At 38.4% G+C, this 19240-nt stretch overlaps 2 protein-coding genes across 3 annotated transcripts; both read left to right on the top strand.

Moving 5' to 3' along the window:
- Positions 1–1187: 1187 nt before the first annotated feature.
- On the top strand, positions 1188–10408 carry LOC115013493 (chondroitin sulfate N-acetylgalactosaminyltransferase 1-like). Of its 2 annotated transcripts, XM_029439835.1 has the most exons (11): positions 1188–1430; positions 2185–2303; positions 3185–3777; positions 3867–3967; positions 4089–4267; positions 5428–5644; positions 5971–6072; positions 6590–6771; positions 9174–9268; positions 9361–9442; positions 9942–10408. In XM_029439835.1, exons 3-11 carry the CDS (start codon positions 3415–3417, stop codon positions 10223–10225), a joined length of 1605 nt encoding a protein of 534 aa, XP_029295695.1. In that variant the 5' UTR covers positions 1188–1430; positions 2185–2303; positions 3185–3414; the 3' UTR covers positions 10226–10408. The 2 variants fall into 2 exon arrangements, with proteins under 2 accessions (XP_029295695.1, XP_029295696.1); XM_029439836.1 differs by lacking the exons at positions 1188–1430; positions 2185–2303 and having other exon boundaries at positions 3127–3777.
- A 2540-nt stretch (positions 10409–12948) lies between these two features.
- On the top strand, positions 12949–18361 carry LOC115014120 (phospholipid phosphatase 1-like). Its single transcript, XM_029440776.1, has 7 exons — positions 12949–12986; positions 13156–13316; positions 14664–14815; positions 14900–15180; positions 16440–16497; positions 16742–16918; positions 17439–18361. The coding sequence occupies exons 1-7, from the start codon at positions 12961–12963 to the stop codon at positions 17562–17564; spliced, it is 981 nt and encodes a 326-aa protein (XP_029296636.1). The 5' UTR covers positions 12949–12960; the 3' UTR covers positions 17565–18361.
- The last annotated feature ends 879 nt before the right edge of the window (positions 18362–19240 follow it).

The raw sequence follows: 19240 nt of genomic DNA, 5'->3' as shown, positions 1-19240 counted from the left end.
CATTCTCTCATTTCTGTCAGACCAATAGTCTAAAACCAAGGAGGTGTTTTTTCAGACGTAGTGTTGGTTAAGAAAGATTTTCTTTTATTTAAAGGGTCAGATGAGCCAAAGAAAAAACATTTCTCATTTTCTTGTGGCATATGAACCATGCAGATGTTTTATTGCTGATTTATTTGCAGGATGGTTTGACATATCTGTCTTTAAGGTTTATTAATTTAAACTAAATGCAAGTCTAGATACCACTGAAGAGAATTAAGATTGTTTTTAATTTGCGGGGGAAGGTAAAGTGCTAAAAAGTAGTGAAACTACAAAAGAAATCAGTTTTTTCTAAGTGAGAGTATGGCCCTATTCTGGCAGTGTATGTGATCAAGTATTTGCTTGATACTGGCTGAATACAAACTAGTAAGACTGATACACCAGAAAATAATATAGAGAAAAAACAATAAACTAAACGAAGGTGTGTTTTACAGGTGGATCTGGAGCTGCTTTTTAAAGGTGGGTGCATTAAAAGTGTAAATTCTCATCTCCATCTTATCTCAAGATAGATCTATATTCCTCTCCTGGAAATAAAGTATTGTGAATTAAATACTATTAACGTTATAATATAATAACAATAAGAAATGCACTAAGACAGTTTCCACTCTCTCTCTGCAGCCTTTGTCCTTTCTTTCAACTTTCCTTTTAAGCCGTGTCACTGTGTAATAACACTCACATTTAAATTATTAAACACTTATTAAAATATTAATGTGAACAATTAATTATGAAGTATCATATTACAGTAAATGCATTCATATTAGACAATGAACACATTTAAGCGAATAATAGGGGGAAACAAAGTAGCAATCTAAAAGATTTAGAGGAGTCAGAGCGAAGGAGTCGCCATCCAAATGAAAACAAGGACCATCTGTACGCTGCCTCATTAAATGTGCAAGACCCCGTACTATTGGTGGGTCCGACCGGTACCAAACTATTTCCCCACAGCAGATTGCAGGTGGCAGCGCATCGAAAGTCTGAAGGGCATTTCTTACTCCGGTTGCCTTCTAATTAGACTTAAGGGCAAGGAGGAGCCTCGGAGGACCTGAAAGGGGATTCACGATGGAGACAGATGGTGTGAGATCTCATATGGAAGGAAGTGAACACTGGGTCTGATAGAAAGTGAGAGATGGAAAAAGAGAGGAGAGGAAAGGGAGGTGCAGGGAAAAGGTGGAGACTGAGAGGATGGGAGAGAGGAGGTACTCAGTTTGGCCACTTCAATCCTAAATATTGAGAAGGTTTGATCATTATATGGATGAGTAAACTCTGTGCTGACAAACATACTGATTTCCTGCAAGACTACAAAATAAAAGCCTGCAAAAGAAGAAAGAGAGAGAGAAAGAGAGGAGCAGCTCAGAATGATGGACAACTGGTCGCAACTTTCCACACAGCAGTTGGTGATTATATCAAAATCTTTCTTTTAAAGCTGTCTGGCTTTAATTACAGCTTTGTAGAGTGTTAACTTTGTGTTGGGGGACGATGTTTGCGTGTGATCTGAGGTTTTTTTCAATCAGTTTCAACATAAACCTGATGACCCACTGTGATTTACTGCCTGTGAGGTTTTTGACCGAGATGACGGCAGGATGAAAGCATTGCAGTTATTTTAAATAGATGAAAGGTTTTTAAGATGGAAAACTATTGTTGTTGAAAGGATTTAATTAGGTCCAATTTAAAAGGTCCAAAAAACCAAGCTGAACTTTTTATTAAAACGACCAGACTTAATGGTAGAGTGCTTTAAAAAGGTCTGGTATGAACACAAGCATCATCTCATAAACACACACACACACACACACACACACACACACACACACACACACACACACACACACACACACACACACACACACGCACACACACACGCACACACACACACACACTGCTTGGGTGGACCTGGAAATATAAGTAAGTCTTTCATGAGATCAGCCTCTACCTGAGCAATAAAGAGCCATCTGTGCTGTGAATAAACTGATGATGGTAACACACACACACACACACACACACACACACACACACACACACACACACACACACACACACAGGGTGGAGAGACACACACAGAGAAATGCTTGTTTCTGTCACTTCCCACCTTCAGCGTCGTGGCACTGCAGAGTGAATGTAAGGTCAGGCTATTTCTCTCTGTGCATTTTATAGACGCAAACCTAAACCTGACCAGCAGTCCAACAGCAGTGAGACGAGGGCGCGTGTAACGGAGTGGTAATGAAATAAGCTGCTCACAACACATTGAGGCACATCAGGACGAGACTGAGCAGGTCGGTTGGTTAACTTGTGATTGATTGTCATTTGATTTGTTAGATATTGTAAGAATTTCTTTATGTTGAAGTCTCTCCTACATCTGTTGTTTCTTTGTAAAGTCATTTGACACTTACTTCTGATAAAATGCAAAAAACAAAAGAAACTTGAAACTTTGCTGTTACATTAAGCGCACATCAACAACATTAAATCTGTCTTCAGTGTGAATGATTTAACATTGGACTCATTAATAATCCTTGGTAAACCCTGGTGATCAACCTGAAGGTCAGGAACCCTCAAAGATACATCTGAGAGGTCACCTGAAGATTAAAACAAATATTTTACATGACTTTCTTTCTATCGATCCACCGCTTAAATATCTCACAACAACTCTTGGATGGATTTCTATGACACATACATGCATTCATGGTGCACAGAGGAACTTTGGTGATCCCCCGACTTTTCCTCTAGCGCCACCATCAGGTCAATGTTTTCTTTAAAATTAACTATCTTTAAAATGATTGACATTCCCATTAGCCTCAGCTTTGTGTTCAGTGATAAGTAGCAAATGTTAGCATGCTAACACATTAAAATAAGATGGTGAACATGGTAAACATTGTACTAGCATGCTGGTGTTAGCATTTAGCACAAAGCACCAAGCCAGGGCTGCCACCATATCTGTAGACTCTTGTGAAATACTAAATACTTTGACCTTTCAGGCATTTAAAATTCATGGAAATTAAATAATCGAGGAAAGAATAATCCTTTATTGGTTGAACTGCTCATCATTTGTGTCCATAACCTTTAATTAGGAGTCAAGACTTTTAAAATTATTTTTAACGGGTCACAAGTCTAAAAGGTTGGAAACCACTCCTTTAAAATGTATATTGTTGTCATTCAGGGAGTTTCAGCACTCTGGTGAGGATCTCTGTGAAGATGCCGCCTGAGGATGTCACAGATATGGACGATATGAGAAAACAGCAGGACATCTTCTTTGAAAGCCATATTTATTCATCTACGGTTTAGGAATTATGGGTTGTTCATTTTTTTGTGGGACTACTACTTTGTGGGAGTACCGTCAGGATTTCATAAGCCACAAGTGTTTAAGGTTTTTTTAAAAGACAATCCACCATGTTTAAACGGTGGCTTTTAGCCCTGTTGACCCGGGTTGGCCTCATTGTGCTGGGCCTCTGCTGCTGTCTGTCCCTGTTCTACCTCCTCGCCTGTAAACCGGCGACTCACAGCAGCCAGCAGTCTCTGCTGTGGTCTGGAGGGGCCACCAGTAAGGAGGGATACATGGCCTTGTTGCAGGAGAGGGAGGACTCTCACAGACATTACATGAATAGCCTGAGCAAGCAGATAGCCCAGCTGAAGGAGGCTCTCCAGGAGAGGACGCAGCAGCTTCAAGAGTCCCTGGAAAAAGCTAAAACAAGAGGGATTCTGCCTCAGGGTCTGGAGAGTCTGCACAAAATCCCGGCACAGACTGACCTGAAGGTAGGAAAACATGATTCAGAAAAGATGCAGGAGTAATGTGTGCTGATGAGATAAATGAAGTGTTATAAATGTTACCTCATGTCCTCCAGGACTTCTTACGATCCCAGCTGAGCCAGGCGGAGGTGAACTCAGGTGTAAAGCTGCCCAGTGAATATGCAGTGATTCCTTTTGACACTTTCACCCTGCGGAGGTGAGTGGGACAGTCGTTCCTCGGTAAGGACAACATTAGAGCTACCAAGGCTTCCAGGAGTACTTCTGATGTCAAGTCTTACCTCATGCCTCTGCTTTTATTTTGTTGTTGTGTCACTCAGGGTGTACCAGCTGGAGACAGGGCTGACGAGGCACCCAGAGGAGAGGCCTGTCAGGAGAGACCGCAGAGACGAGCTGATAGGCACGTTGGAAACAGCTCTGCACGTCCTGAACGGGCCTCTGCAACACGCAGACAACACCAGGCGGAAGCACACATTCTCCCCTTCAGACTTCATAGAGGGTGAGAAAGATCATTCATTCATCTTCTGCACATGTTTAATCTTGGTGGATGGCTGGGAAACCTCTGGAAAGGTTTGTCCATCCATAGCTGGACAAATACAAGAAGACTACACACTCATGCCTATGATGTATTTCATATTCATTTAAGAGATTTAAGATATTAAGGAATAATTCACCCACAATATGATCATTTGTGTATCAATGAATCCCCCTGTGTTAGCTTGAATTTGTGAAGAAAGTTTTCTTGCATGCCTAAAACCTTATTATTTAAAACATTAGTGTATTAATGAGTACTGTTTGTGCGGAAACGTTTTTAATAGTACGGTTTTACTGCAACTACACAAGTTGTGTCTCCGTTTTTGGATCTTTTGTTCAGTTTTCTTGACGAATTCAAGGTAAAACGCGATGAGTAATTGATATACAAATAATCACTTTGGGGATGAAGTATTCCTTTAAGAGTTGTTGTTTCTGTACGTCGACCTAAAAAACACACAACGTGTACAGCTCCGTTTGGTTGGTTGTTTTTCCAACCAGGGAAACAGCTGTCAATTAGCAGAACACAAAGAAACTGTTTGACTCTGAATCAGTCAGTGAGTGATTCAGACGTCTGGAACCAGGGTAGGAAACTAGAGCATCCAGAGGAAACCACAAAAGGGATTTCCATTAATCCCAGTACAATCCCACAGCAACACTTCAGCCTCTGTGTGAAACAGGTGCTCCTTATTTATATCTTTAAAGTTATAATGTAATGCTGTCTCCATAAATTGTTTAACATTTTTGTGAAAATTCTCTGCCAAGAACTATGTAATTTGATAATAATTATAGGGAAAATAGAGACTTAGGTATAAGAGCAAGTTTTGTTTTGTTTGTTGTGTTGAGTCTATAAGCAGGGATAACTTTTAAACCATTTGAACCCAAGAAAGTACTCATTAATGGAAAACAAATGGAAATTTTATTTTCACATATGTTACAGTATTGACAAAATTAAAAAGAATATATATTTTACTAACCTGCTGACTAAAAGACACTCAAGGCTATTAATTGGAAATAATTAATTAATTTGAAATGCACCAATCAAAGACTGTGTCCAGTTTCCCTGTAACTACTGTCTGGAAAGAATATGGGACCAATAAAATAAAGTGTTGTCTGTCTCTGTCACAGGGTTGACTCGTACAGAGCAGGATAAAGGAACCGTTTACGAGCTGATGTTTAAAGGCGACGGCCCGCGGGACTTCACACAGCTCGTGCTCTTCAGGCCGTTTGGTCCCGTGATGAAAGTGAAGAGCGAGAGCGTGGACACGCGCAGCACGCTCATCAACATCATCGTACCTCTTTCCAAGAGGCCGGAGGCATTCAGACAGTTCATCAACAGCTTCAGGTATCACTTGGAGAGGGAATTAACAAGCTGCCTGGCTCCCACTCACACTAACTGTGATTGCATCAGGACATTATTGATCTCACATTTTAAAGTAGTACATTTGGCAGTGCTGTATGAATCCTTGTCTTAATAGAGGAGCTTGTTCGAAAACCAACAAGACTCCTCTCCACTTCAGATAAAATGGGAAGTTAATAGATTTTAAAGTGTGAGTCTAATTGTTTTCCTTATCTAAAAGAAAGAAGGGTCATTTGCCTCTTGATAAAGTAGTATGAAGGTGGGCCTAACACATGTTTATTTGTATAATTTGTATTATGCTCTTGGTTCAGAGAAGTGTGCATCCAGCAGGACCGCAGGATTCATCTGACTGTGGTCTACTTTGGTCGAGATCAGATAGACCAGGTGAAAGCCGTGTTGGATCAGACCTCCAGGTAATTTAGTCATTTATAGTTTAATCCTCAGATTTTCTAACATTGGCTTGGTGTGTTGAAGCAAACAATATTCACCCACAATATCTTCCTCTAAACTCTAAATTTGTCTACAAGCTATTCTGTGCTTCTCTTTTGTTAATATAATCTTTAAGTAAAGTCACTCATGGTTTTGTGTCTCGATGAAACGACAGATTAGAGGCTTTTATTTCCACGTTTTCTACGTTTTGCTAAAGAACTATTCGTGGTCATGGGTGACTTCTCTTTCTTCTTTCTTCTTTTTGTCTTTTAGGTTCACATTTATCTGAAAAAAAGATCAGATAAAATAATTGTTCATCTGCTAACTAACTAAAGTTATTGACCTCTTAAATGTGACCCTTTCTGGGAGGGGGGGGGGGGTATCAAGAGAGTCAATATGATTACTGCAAGAATTACTCCAATTAAAACACTCAGAGTACCTGTCTAAGTAAACACAGATTTCCCCATGACAGTCCTCCTGTCTTCTTCTTCTCTTCCTCAGAGAGACTCGGTTCAGGAGCTTCACTTTGATCCAGCTGAATGAAGAGTTTTCTCGTGGTCGAGGCTTAGACGTGGGCGCCAGGGCGTGGAGGCGCAGCCAGAATGTCCTGCTCTTCTTCTGTGATGTTGACATCCACTTCACCGCTGATTTCTTAACTTCCTGTCGTCTCAACGCAGAAGCTGGTGAGAGAAAGGATGTGTGAAACATTCAAGCCTGATCATTTCAACATTTACATTTACCACATCTTCCACAGATGTTATAACAGCCTTGATTCAAACTACAATCTGTTTCTGCAAGAATAAAATATTAAAGCTGGGGTAAGCAGTTTTTTTTGGGCAATATTGGACAAAAAGTATATAATAGCCTTTCAGCATATTGTAATTCATGTGGTACCACAGGGTAGGCAGTTTTCTGGCAAAAAAAGAGGATGTTTTTCAGACTTGTGGGCCTGTAAAGCCCTCTGAGATGACATACTGTGATTCTAGGGCTCGCTATAATAATAATAATAATAATAATAATAATAATAATAATAATAAATTTTATTTGGAGGCGCCTTTCAAGACACCCAAGGACATAATATCTGCGAAGTGTTTCAGAGATGTAAAAAAAATGTTGCTAATACTTCAGCCTTCTGTTAACTTTAGCGGTTAGGTCACAGCCGCAGAAATATTTTCTCTCCATCTCTGAAACGCTGCGCCAATATTGCCCAACTCAGTTTTTAAAGTCAAACTGATGAGGGCAGTTGTTGCCAATGTTGGAATAGCATCTTTTCCTGCAGGATATTCAGCCCATCTCCAGGGATGTGCAGGGGCACCTGTATTTGTAGAACAGCCACTACGAATGCCATCTCTCTGAAATGACCTGTGATTGTCCAAAGTCTCCCGTCACAGGCTAGATTTCTTAAAGCCTGAAAACAGAGCCAGCAGGAGGTGCAGAAGTCTAGTTTTCTCTCACACTTGAATTACTATATGTTGAAAGGTTATTATGGGATTTTATGGCACCAAAAAACTATAAATTATAAAATAATTCCTGTTTAAGTCATATTTTCACCATCTGTTTCGTTGCATTAATTAAGATCCCACACAGGTGTTTTCACTTGTTCTGGCTGATTAGACGTCTGCTCAGGTTGAAGTTGGGCAGAGCTACAGTATGATGGAAGTTATGTAAGGTCAAGTACTATTGGATGGGCTCCAAAAATCTGAACTGTACAGTGCTGCCATTTACTGTAAATAGAGAGGTTTCCCCTCCATTTCAATTTGGTACACAAATTGGCACATGCCGCTTATGTTGACTTGAATCGACGGCTCTGTGCATCAGGTAAAAGACATATCTCGTTTCAACAGCATCATACACAAGAAAGACAATAAGTACATATTTCACTTGATGTGTTGTGGCTCAATCCAATTATAAAATGTACTGTTCTGTCTGTGCCAACATAATGTGAAATAATTAAATTTTCCCACAGACTCATTGACATTTATATGCTATGGATTTAATGTCACATCTGCCGCCTCATATGCCGCCTGCACTCTATTTCAGCAGCTTTTCCTGCCCTTCCCGCTATCTAACAAGTAGCATGCCACCTTATTCTTTGCTTCATGACATACACAATGTATCATGACAGCGTATCATGACAGCGTATCATGACAGCGTATCATGACAGCGTATCATGGCAGCGTATCATGACAGCGTATCATGACAGCGTATCATGGGGCCAGGAATAGAGTGGATAATAATGTTTAAGTGACATGCACAAGAACAATTAACTGGGGAGATGCCAAAGTCTGTGGCTGTGAAAAACCCTCAATAATACGACTTGCACTAACCTAAGAAATAAAATGAGGATCTAGTTTAGTTTATTTAGTTTAGTTATTTTCATACATACACATAGAAATTAGATAAGAATTTAAGAAAAGTTAGAACATTGTGTAGGAGGAGTCAGAAGCCAAACATGATTTATGATGATACAGTAACTCCCCTATTAGACATCCAAACAATATACTTACACAAGGAAAAGGATAAAAAAGATAAAAACAAGGATTGCATAATTCATCAAGTTTCAAGACAAGCAATAATACAAAATTGATAGAAAAGTAGAATTTACATACAATAGTACAAGTTGAGATGCAACAATAAAATCCATGAAGTGTTATACATCTTTGCTAATAAAGTCATTTTAGATGTTTTTTGAATAACAATAATGTAGATGTTGATTGTAAGGATGAGTGAATGTCTGAGGAAGACAGAAAAATGTCATGAGTTAGTTGTACATATTTATACATGAATACACAAGTCTTGTATATGATTACATTAAAAATAAGTTTATATTTTTCGGAAGTGACGAGCAGATAAGTTGCATCTTTTTGCAAAGCTAATCATTCTCAAAAATGTCTTTTGGATTTAGGAATATCCTATTGAAATAAGTGAGACATGTGACAGTCAAAGCAGTATTACAATACATATTATGTGGATAAATGAAGTTGATAATCTGACATAATCTGAATCTGCTGTGCTTGTTTAATACTTGACATATAATTTAATTGATTTGACAGCATTTGAACTGTTAAATTATTTTTGTCTCAAGGTAAGAAAGTGTACTATCCCGTGCTCTTCAGTCAGTACAACCCATCTATTATCTACAGTAACCAGACACTTCTACCCTCTGTTCAACAACAACTGGTAGGTACAAACAATAAATACAATCAGTTATATTATTTGTATCAGAGTGAATTGTCAGGATGTAAGAGACTGATTTGCTCCTCTTGCCTCAGGTGATAAGAAAGGACGCTGGATTCTGGAGAGACTTTGGGTTTGGCATGACATGCCAGTACAGGTCTGATTTCCTCAACATAGGTAATAAGGCTTGAGTCATAAAGAAAACTAAATCTTGTGTCATCACTAATTTCCCTAATTTCATATTTTGCAAGACGTAATACAATTAAATATTACAAAACACATACTGTATATACTGTACGCATTTTTATATAAAATTCCACTATTTACTCTTCATAGATGACATTGTCTTTCAGTGATTGACTAATTCTGCAACCGTAGTGGAAACATAAGCAGTTAAAGTAAAAATAATGTGTTGCTTCCTGACGGTGGAAAAGCTCTTTCACTCCCTGATATATTGTTATCTTACACATTTGAATGGTATCTCTCTGCTCTATGCCCTTTTCTTGTTTATATACATCAAATTAATGAAACAAGATTCTCTTAAAATGTTGTTTTTGATTTTGATTTTAACTCAGCCATTGAACAAGCATACTTAAAGTTAACTAATATGAATTTCCTGATCCTCACTTTGTCACTGCACATGTCTAAACTTCTCTACTCGTCTACTTCCTGGCAGGTGGTTTTGACCGTAGCATCAAAGGTTGGGGGTTGGAGGATGTGCACCTTTACAGGAAGTACCTTCACAGTAAGATGATGGTGGTTCGCTCTCCGTCCCGCGGTCTTTTCCACTTGTGGCACGAGAAGAGCTGTGCAGACGAGCTCCCTCCAGACAAATACAAGATGTGCATGCAGACCAAAGCCATGAGCGAAGCCTCGCATGGCCAGCTCGGGGAGCTGTTCTTCAAACGAGAGATTGAGGCTCATTTGAGCTCCCAGAAACAGACAAACAGAGGAACATGATGAGGACAAAACAATAGTGCGTTGGATATGTTATTACTCACTGTTTTGTATGTTCTTGTTTTCATGATAATTTATGTTTACTAACATTCACTATTCAGCTTCAAACTAAGGATGAATTACTTTGATTATTGTTCTCCACATGGACACATACATTTGTACAAATAATGACTGGTATATTTTGTGTGAATAAAATAATATGTGATCTATTTGTGTAGAGTGTGTTTTCTTTCCATAGAAAGGTCAAAGAGGGAATGTGGCAAGAAAGTACTCCTAATAGTGCCGTAGTCCAATGATCCGAGAGCTGGGCCAGTAGTCTTCAGCAGTTCAAATAACACACTGATTCAAAGTTCAATGCAATAATAGGTTTACTGATCATAAAACACAATACAGTGTACTGAATTATCGTCTCAAAGTTCCACTGCCACCTGTTTTATAACTCATTCATATCTTAATTTCTTTGATTCCCTCCTTGTATCTCAATTTCTGTGAATTTGATGTCAGTGGTTATTTTTTTAATGTTTTTTATTCGATACACCAGTAGATATATGTTATACATTTATTTGAACCTCCTCCTACATTCCTGCCAGCTGACATAATAGGCTATAATTTTGTATCAGACATCATTATATCTGGATGAGCACATATGAGGCCTGGGGGCTTTAAATTGTTACAACACATATGAGGCCTGTCCTTTTCTGAACACCCCGTTCTCCACTGTTTCATTATTTGTTTTTCTCAATATTATCACTAACACAATAAAACTTATTATTGACACTATCAGCTATTGAAATTGAAATGGTGAGCATGACTACTTCTGCTTTATTCTGACTTCCTCTACATTTACTTGCTTCTGCCTTTACATTCCTTCTCAACTTTTCTAGTTTCTTGTAGTGGTCATAAATCTCAACATTTTAGTTTCATTTAACTTGGAGAAGTCATGTTTCTTTCCCAATAACGTCTGTGTAATGTGACCCAGCAACTCAAAATTGTAAACCAAAATGTATCACTAAATAGGACACCCAGGACATACCTCTTCATATGGGTTTTTAGTACTTATTTTTTATATAAATATTTTTTATGGAGAATTCATGTTTTTCTTTCCAATAACTTCCATGTAATGTGACCACGTGACTAACATTTAATACAAACATGTAGCATTACACATGACACACATAGACTTCATTCACACCGACATTGGACTCATAACAGAAAATAATGTGTTACCATGATAATATTTCTGTGTGTATATGTAGGCCGATATGATGAAGACACCACCTACACAGCATAAATAGACATGAAGGGAATTCCTACACGGTCATATTTAATCAATGTGGTGCATTATGAGGAGACAGTAAACTCTCTTCTATTAATAGTGATACTGATGTCACCTCATTACCTCTGCAGGCGCAAAGGGAGGAGGAGCAAATCTGTATCGGCCGACGGCTGTCGTAGTGTCAACACAGGCACGCGATAGGCCAGAAACTCCGATTACCACTTCCCTGTCCCGTGCTGCATTCACATACACCTCAGAAATTCCAAACTAAATAGATGTTTGATAGATAGATCTATGATCAATGATTGAAAATACTTCAGTCACTCGTCATTCTGTTTACTTGACAAACAGGACTTTACTACGGTCACGGTAACTTGATTACAGGGGATCAGATGGTGGACAGTAATCAAAGATGACTTTAGCTAACACCAGAGGTGGACAGTAACTTCGTACATGGACTCAAGTACTGTACTTAAATCTAATTTTGAGGTACTTTACTTGAGTATTTCCATTGTTATGCTACTTAATATTTCGACTCCACCAGCTTATATTAAAGAGGCAAATATTGTACATTTTACTCCACTACATTAATTTGACAACTTTAGATTCTAGTTACTTTGCATATACAGATTATTCATACGAAATATCATCAACAAAGTCAATTTGATTTATTCTTATAGGTTAAGCTAGCAGCAGCAGTCAATATAAAGTTAAAATTAGCTCCACATTTACCAGCTGCAACATTAAAGTGATACGTATATTAATCTATCAATGGTTATAATACAATATAATATATATTATTCTGAAATGGGCCATTTTGCACAACGAGTACTTATACTTTTTGGTACTATTTGGAGATATTTTTATGTTTTTTGTACTTTCACTTCATTAAAATGTTGCATGCAGCAATTTTACTTGTAACAGAGTATTTCTGCACTGTGGTATTGCTACTTCCACCAGTGGTTAACATGTATAAGTAAACAGAAAATCATAGCTCTATTATAAAGAAAAAACACAAACCAGGAAAATTAACTAAGGATTACAATTTAAATAAATGTAAACTATTAGTTAAAACAAATGTATAGAATTGATTATAATATAGCATGGCTGAGCCTCCATCGAGCCCCACATTCTCATTCATTATTATCTAGTTATTATTAATTTAATTAGGTTGAACTTCTCATTGTGCTTTGTTTTTAATGTTCTTTTTTTTTGCATGTTTCTTTTTGTGTCTTTTCAGCTATATCACTAAACGCTTATTCATCATTATTGGGACGAATTGCACATTCATTACCAAACTCTCCCACTCAACGTCACAACAAACCAGCTCATAGTTTCCCAGCTGCACGTGAAGGCAGCATTAATCACAACTGGAGCGGAGCGCTCGTGGCGCTTGTACGTCACCCGTAGTGTGTCTCATCTGAGCACAGGACGGTGTGAGCTGAAGACATCCTGCTCTGTTATGATGGTTTGTGAGCAGTTGAGCGGGTGAGCGGCTCTTCGTGATGTGTGTGGTGGTTTTAGATTAGATTTAGACTTTAGTTCAGTGTTTTTTTTTACCTATATATTTTTAATCCTCTGGTAGTTTTAGCTTCTCGGACAGTCCCGGAGTTTGGTGGTAGCACAATGACACTGTTTTAATTTTGTGCTGGAGTAGCGAGACATGTGCGGCAGATAGGCTCGTGTCGCCTAAAAGCAGCCGGGAGGGTCGGGACCGAACATTTTTTACAAAAACAGAAGGCAAAAGAAGGAGACGCAACATGTTTGAAGCTGCAGGGATCCCTCTCATCGTGCTGGACATGATCTGTCTCATCCTCGGTATGTACATTCCTTAAGACCTTTTAATCCGTTTTGTTTAAATATCAAGAATTGCAGTTCATTAAAGTTGACATTCTTGGTCTTCAAACTCCCACAGCAGTTATTCTGGTAGAAACATGTTACATGAAGTTGTCGTTGAAGCAAATCAAATGATATGCATACACGTCATATACACACACTGGGAGGCTTGAGGTTTTAGGGAACCAGGCAGGAAGATGGAAAAAAAAAGGCAACAAAGTCCCACCCTGTGTGTTTTTTCCTCAAGCAAAGCTGTATTTTTAGCTCAGTGTTTGTAATGTAATCACAGCACAGAGACAAGCTGCTTAATGTAACTTACAATACTGCAATAAAAATAAATGAAAGAAACCTTTGTACTGTCTGTGGACACGCAGAGAGTTCAGTTTGTAGCTGCTGTACGGAGCCTAAATGATAAAGATAGAAATATATACACACAGAAAGCTTTCCCTCTGATTAATCTGCACTCAGTCGCTTTTCTTAGTCAGTGTCTTGTGGTCGGCTGCGCTGCTGACTGTGCACCAATTATACCATTTTGTTTTGGAGCTGGCGGCAAGAATCAAGTCGCATGTCTTCTGTCCAATGTCTAAATCTAAGTCTAGTTCATTATAAGTCTTTCTTTTATGTTTTATAAAACTATGTTATATAGGACACACTTGTAAAATCAATGATGGGAGAAGTATTCAGATCCTTTACACATTTAGAAATACTCAAGTAAAAGTAAAAGAATGACCCCCCCCCCCCCCCATGAATGTTATTTTACTATATATTATACTTTTGGCTCATTATTACTCATGCATCAGTATTATGCAGCATTTTACTGTTGGAGTTGGTCGAGCTGTTTCTAACTACTTTACAAACTATTTTGTCTATAACAATGCAACACAATTTATGTTTACATTTATACTAAGTTAAGTAAATATACAAAGTAATTTGAACTACAGCTCTCAAATGAATGTCAAAGCATGCTTAATGTGTTGTCTCCTGTACAGTTTCACGCCATAATGAGTCCCTTCATTGTTCCAGTATCTAAAGTCAGACACATGACTCATGCAATATTGTTCTGTAGTAATTCATGGCTTCAAGCGCTATAATTCCGTTATTGTGCAACTTGAACCCAATAAATTTCCTTGCAGCTAAATGAAACTCAAGAATTACCAACACAAAGGGAAACGCCTGTGTGATGCCAACATATCACGTACAGAAATGTACCAGCATTGTGTAATAGTAGCGGTGGCTCATAACTCTGAGTCACATTATATACGATGTAAAACAAGCTGACGAAGAGATAGAATTTATACTCATTATCTGCCTCTTTCTTCTTTATAACAGTTGGCCTTCCATTTTTTATCCTGACCTCTCAACACAACCCTTTCAAACGGGGTTTCTTCTGTAACGATGAGTCCATCAGATACCCCCTCAAAGAGGACACCATATCCTACCAGCTGCTGGGAGGAGTCATGATCCCCTTCACGCTGATCATGGTAAGTCACCAGTCGACTGTAAGTCGTCAAACCTTCAAATGTCAATATTTAAGGCAACTCAATGTTTGACCTCTTCTGTTGCAGATCGTCTGTGGCGAGTGCCTTTCTGTTTACTTGTCCCGCATCAAGAACCATTCTTTAGGGACCAAGTATGTGGCGTGTGTCTACAAAGCTGTGGGGAGCTATGTGTTCGGAGCTGCTGCTAGCCAGTCTCTGACCGACATAGCCAAGTACTCCATCGGCCGCCTGCGGCCAAACTTCCTGGCTGTATGCAAACCAGCCTGGAATAACATTAACTGCAAAGCCGGGGGATACATTGAGAACTTCACCTGCACTGGAGAAAAATTTCTGGTAGATGAGGCCAGGTAATGTGCACACAAACTATATTTAGTATGATTAGGAAGAAATCCACAACATTTGTTCTGATTGGTCTTGAAGTCTTGAATTCTGGTACGGACATACTTTTAACAAGTATCTAATAAACCACACTTTTACCAATAGTCAAAGACTATATAAAAAACACTGACATTGTGTTTAGTAAATGTCTTTCATATGATTTTATTTTTTACGCTGCATTTGTGTGCTTATCTTTGATTTTCATAGATACCAAATACTTGATTGTGCTCCTTGTTGTACTATATTAATATACTATATTTAGTCTTTGGGCACGCGGGACTACTGTTTTTTCCTAAAATATAATAAATCATATATAAAAAATAGTAGTCCCTCATGTATGATAAGAACATCACTTTTCAACGATTTTAAAAGTTTCTCCAGATTTGTGCTTAGTCAAGAATTTAGACTTCCGGCAAATTTCAATTGCAAGCACAATATAAAACCCACAAGAGCCACTTCTGAAAAACAGCACCAGCTTCGTTTTTTGGGAAGAATTAATACACATTTAGTTTCCTTTGTCTAAATCATAACATTATTAGCATTGTTTAATGGTACTGGGAGGAGGAGACTGACAATCTAAGAGTGCCCAATTACTTGCAATACCTTGCTGAGACATGTACCTTCTGCGGACAATTGGGGTTAAATATCATCCAACATAGCAAAATTGGTCTTTTATTTTTAAGCTGGCAATCCTTAATGGATACTCCAGTTATTAAGTATTACAGTGCCATAGAGTTGCAGTACTTGCAAGAGACAGATTAAAAGGAGAATAGTAAAAAGGGATGTAGTCAGCCGAGATATATCCTGACTATTAGTCCCTAAATCTCTAAATCATACACTTTCTACAATGCAAGTCAATAAGATAAGATACAGTAACTTAAAAGTTCAAATTTTGAATGTCACAGCACCAGAAGTACAAGAACAGATGCATAAATAAGTAACTTTGAATAAGAGATTAAAGAGTTAATCCTGATGACATCACTAGTTATTCTCTCGAGAGTCACAGCAAACATTATACAACATTATTCAGTCTTAGTCGTTCTCCTCGCAACTAGTAAACTAACTTTGATGTGCGAGTCCCCCTTTCTAAATGTATATCAATAAAGTAAAATGACAGTGATAGTTTGATTGTCGTGAACCTTCGTTATGAATGAATGAAAAGGGACTGACTTGTTTAATCCGATGGTTTCTAATTTCATGCTGTGTCTCTTTTGTTTATCTTGTGTAGACTGTCCTTCTACTCGGGTCATTCGTCCTTCTCTATGTACTGCATGCTGTTCCTTGTAGTAAGTACGGACGTTCTACTTCAAAAACAGTCTATAGCCTAAATGTGGCTTACATTGAAGTGCTAGAAATGTGATACCATTCAATGTCATTGTCAAAAAAGTTCACAGTTTATAACCTACATAATTCTCTTCAGAAAATGCGTTAGCTGCCAACAGCTGTACTGTAAATATTGACTGCATGCCTACTAGGTGAGACAAGCTTTCTTTGTTCCTAATATTTAATAATTTCCTCTTCCTCTTGTAGCTGTACGTTCAAGCGAGGCTGAGGTCAGAATGGTCGAGGCTTCTGCGTCCTACCATCCAATTCTTCCTGATCGCCACAGCTCTGTATGTGGGTCTATCCCGGGTGTCTGACTACAAACATCACTGGAGTGACGTGCTCGCTGGCCTCCTGCAAGGAGGTGTTGTGGCTACTCTCACAGTAAGTTTCATCTTAAGATCTATTAGGAAAATGGCAAAGCAAGGCGTAATGTATTTGTCTGCAGTATCATCACAATTTGCAATTGAAAATATCAAGTCAGGTTATTTAGAAAGAGCACATTGACCATGTTTGCTTTTAAAAAGTCACTTTTGTTTCCCCACTAATGAGCTTGAGTTTAGAAAAGCATCAACAGTGTCATTTACTATATCAATATTCGTCACCATTCAAATCAAATGGAAATATTGAATACATGTTGAATATCTTTGGGATCTCCACTAAAATTTAAAAACAATGTTGTGTGGGTTAGAACAATGCGTTTCTTATGACAAAATCATTAGATTGATGAATGAATAATTAATTAAAAGGGTAAATGTAAAGATACATTTGGCATTTTAAGCACAAACACATTACGGAGAATATAAGATGAAGTCTGATCTACTTGAATGACGTTATCCATCTTCATAGTGCAATCCAGCAAAGAGAGTAGAATGAGTTTTTAAAATGTTGCTTTTTTCTGCAGGTGCTCTGTGTGGCCAATTGTTTTGAACAGCCAGTGGACCCGGTGGTGTCACAGGCAGAACAATCCTCACACAGCGGTTTACAGGAAAACCCTTCCAATGGGAACCACTATGGCAGCACTGAGTGAATCTGAGGCCTCAAAGACAATACTCTATTGGGCCTTTATCCCTTACAATGCTCACGGAGGACCTTAAACACAGCAGTTACCTGCAAGTGTTTGATATTAACTGCTGGCTGTTTCTATGCATTTCATCAACACAGTTTACCCTGTGGAGCAGACACTGCAGGCTTTAGCTGCTAACCTTTGGTGTGGTCTGTAAACTTTGATTGCAGGAAGAAAAGTGCAGAAGACAAGCTCTTGCACTTTACTGAAAGTAGCAGAACTTTCTGCCGAGGTTTGGGGTAAAGCCAACATTATACAGTTGAATGACGAAACCAAATATAGCATGTTGGGTTTAACTTAGAAAAAGTTGCTTTTTTACAGTGTGAGCTTGTTGGAAATGTGGTTTTTAGCGTATATTGGATCATGAATGAATAAAATTCCTCTTGCCCAGAATATAATGAGCGTCTGTGTGCGCACTGCAAGCAGGCTTGTAGAGAGCCTGGCACCTGTGAATAAGAAAACCTGGACTGTCAACTTCAGAAACTTCAAATGGAGACTGAACTCAGAAATAATATATTTTATTGATTTTGTTTGTTGATTTTTTTTGCCTTAGTCAGATTGCTGCTACCTGCTGTTATGTCCCTCCCGGGTGTTATTTTATGAATGAAAAATACAATGTATTGATTTTTCTTTCTTTCTTTTTTACAGTTTGTGTGAAGCTCTTTATGTTTTTGTCCATGCAGAGGCTTTAAACAGCATTGTTTAGAGCAAAATGTGTGACAAATAAAGAGAGCTCCATTTTGCTATTTTGTTACAAAGGATTGATGATTTCTGTGTGTTTTGTCTGTAGAAAACACAAAGCATATATAATACAAATTAATGGAGCCTTGGACACGGTGAAGCGGCTGATTTAAAGTAAACTCATTTGCTGCAGCAAAATAGCAGATTTAGTGTCTTTCTAGTAAGAGGGCATCGCAAGGAAGAGAATCCAAGAGTGTGACTCGGTAACGAAATGCAGAAATACAGACCTGAAAGGAAACAAAACACTGCTTTGGGCGGGTAATTAACTGTCTGCGTAGACAGACCACAGAAACCACGCGCAAATGTAACTCTTCTGATGTTATACATGTTATACCGGTGGTATCATGGATATGGAGGCTAAGCACTGCATCCTTGGCTGCTAATGTCCGAGTTGAGGATCTGCTTTAGAGTTTAAATCCCATTACAGGTTTAGTTTAACAGTGACAACAGTAAACCGCTTATTTATGTATCAGCAGGGCAATTGTGATTCTTCTGCACTATTTATTTTGTAGACAAAAAGTCACTGACAACATTGCATCTACAATACTACTGCTGTCTATTTGTCCTTCAGGCCAGATAATGTTGGCTGTCTGATGGAGTGCTTAACTGCTATTGAGAAATAGATGACTTGTAAGTTTCTGCGGCTAAACTCAGACAAGACAAAAGTACCGTAATAATATTTGGCCTTAAACACCTAGCAAGCAAATTATAACCATTTATTGGTCCACTGGCAACACATAAAATCCATTGCCAGAAATCTAGGTATCACATTTGATTGTAAACTCAGCTTTGAACCACATGTCAACAACCTCATTAAAAGCCTGCTTCTTCCACCTAAGAACTATGACCTAAATTAAATCAGATTAGTTTTTTCCTGATTTACTCACTAGCCCCCGGCT

This window comes from Cottoperca gobio, chromosome 9 (assembly GCF_900634415.1).
Source record: "Cottoperca gobio chromosome 9, fCotGob3.1, whole genome shotgun sequence".
In the NCBI taxonomy this organism is placed as follows: Eukaryota; Metazoa; Chordata; class Actinopteri; order Perciformes; family Bovichtidae; genus Cottoperca; species Cottoperca gobio.
The sequence above is the reverse complement of the archived record's forward strand: the minus strand, read 5'-3'. Positions and strand labels throughout refer to the sequence as shown.

Excerpts from the sequence above, each read along its gene's own strand:
- LOC115013493 (XM_029439835.1), top strand. The coding sequence starts at position 3,415 with ATGTTTAAACGGTGGCTTTTAGCCCTGTTGACCCGGGTTGGCCTCATT. Across the intron at positions 4,268-5,427 it reads CCCTTCAGACTTCATAGAGG|GGTTGACTCGTACAGAGCAG; the intron begins GTGAGAAAGATC and ends TCTCTGTCACAG. Across the intron at positions 6,073-6,589 it reads GTGTTGGATCAGACCTCCAG|AGAGACTCGGTTCAGGAGCT; the intron begins GTAATTTAGTCA and ends TCTCTTCCTCAG.
- LOC115014120 (XM_029440776.1), top strand. The coding sequence starts at position 12,961 with ATGATGGTTTGTGAGCAGTTGAGCGG. Across the intron at positions 14,816-14,899 it reads TCCCCTTCACGCTGATCATG|ATCGTCTGTGGCGAGTGCCT; the intron begins GTAAGTCACCAG and ends CTTCTGTTGCAG. Across the intron at positions 15,181-16,439 it reads TTTCTGGTAGATGAGGCCAG|ACTGTCCTTCTACTCGGGTC; the intron begins GTAATGTGCACA and ends TATCTTGTGTAG.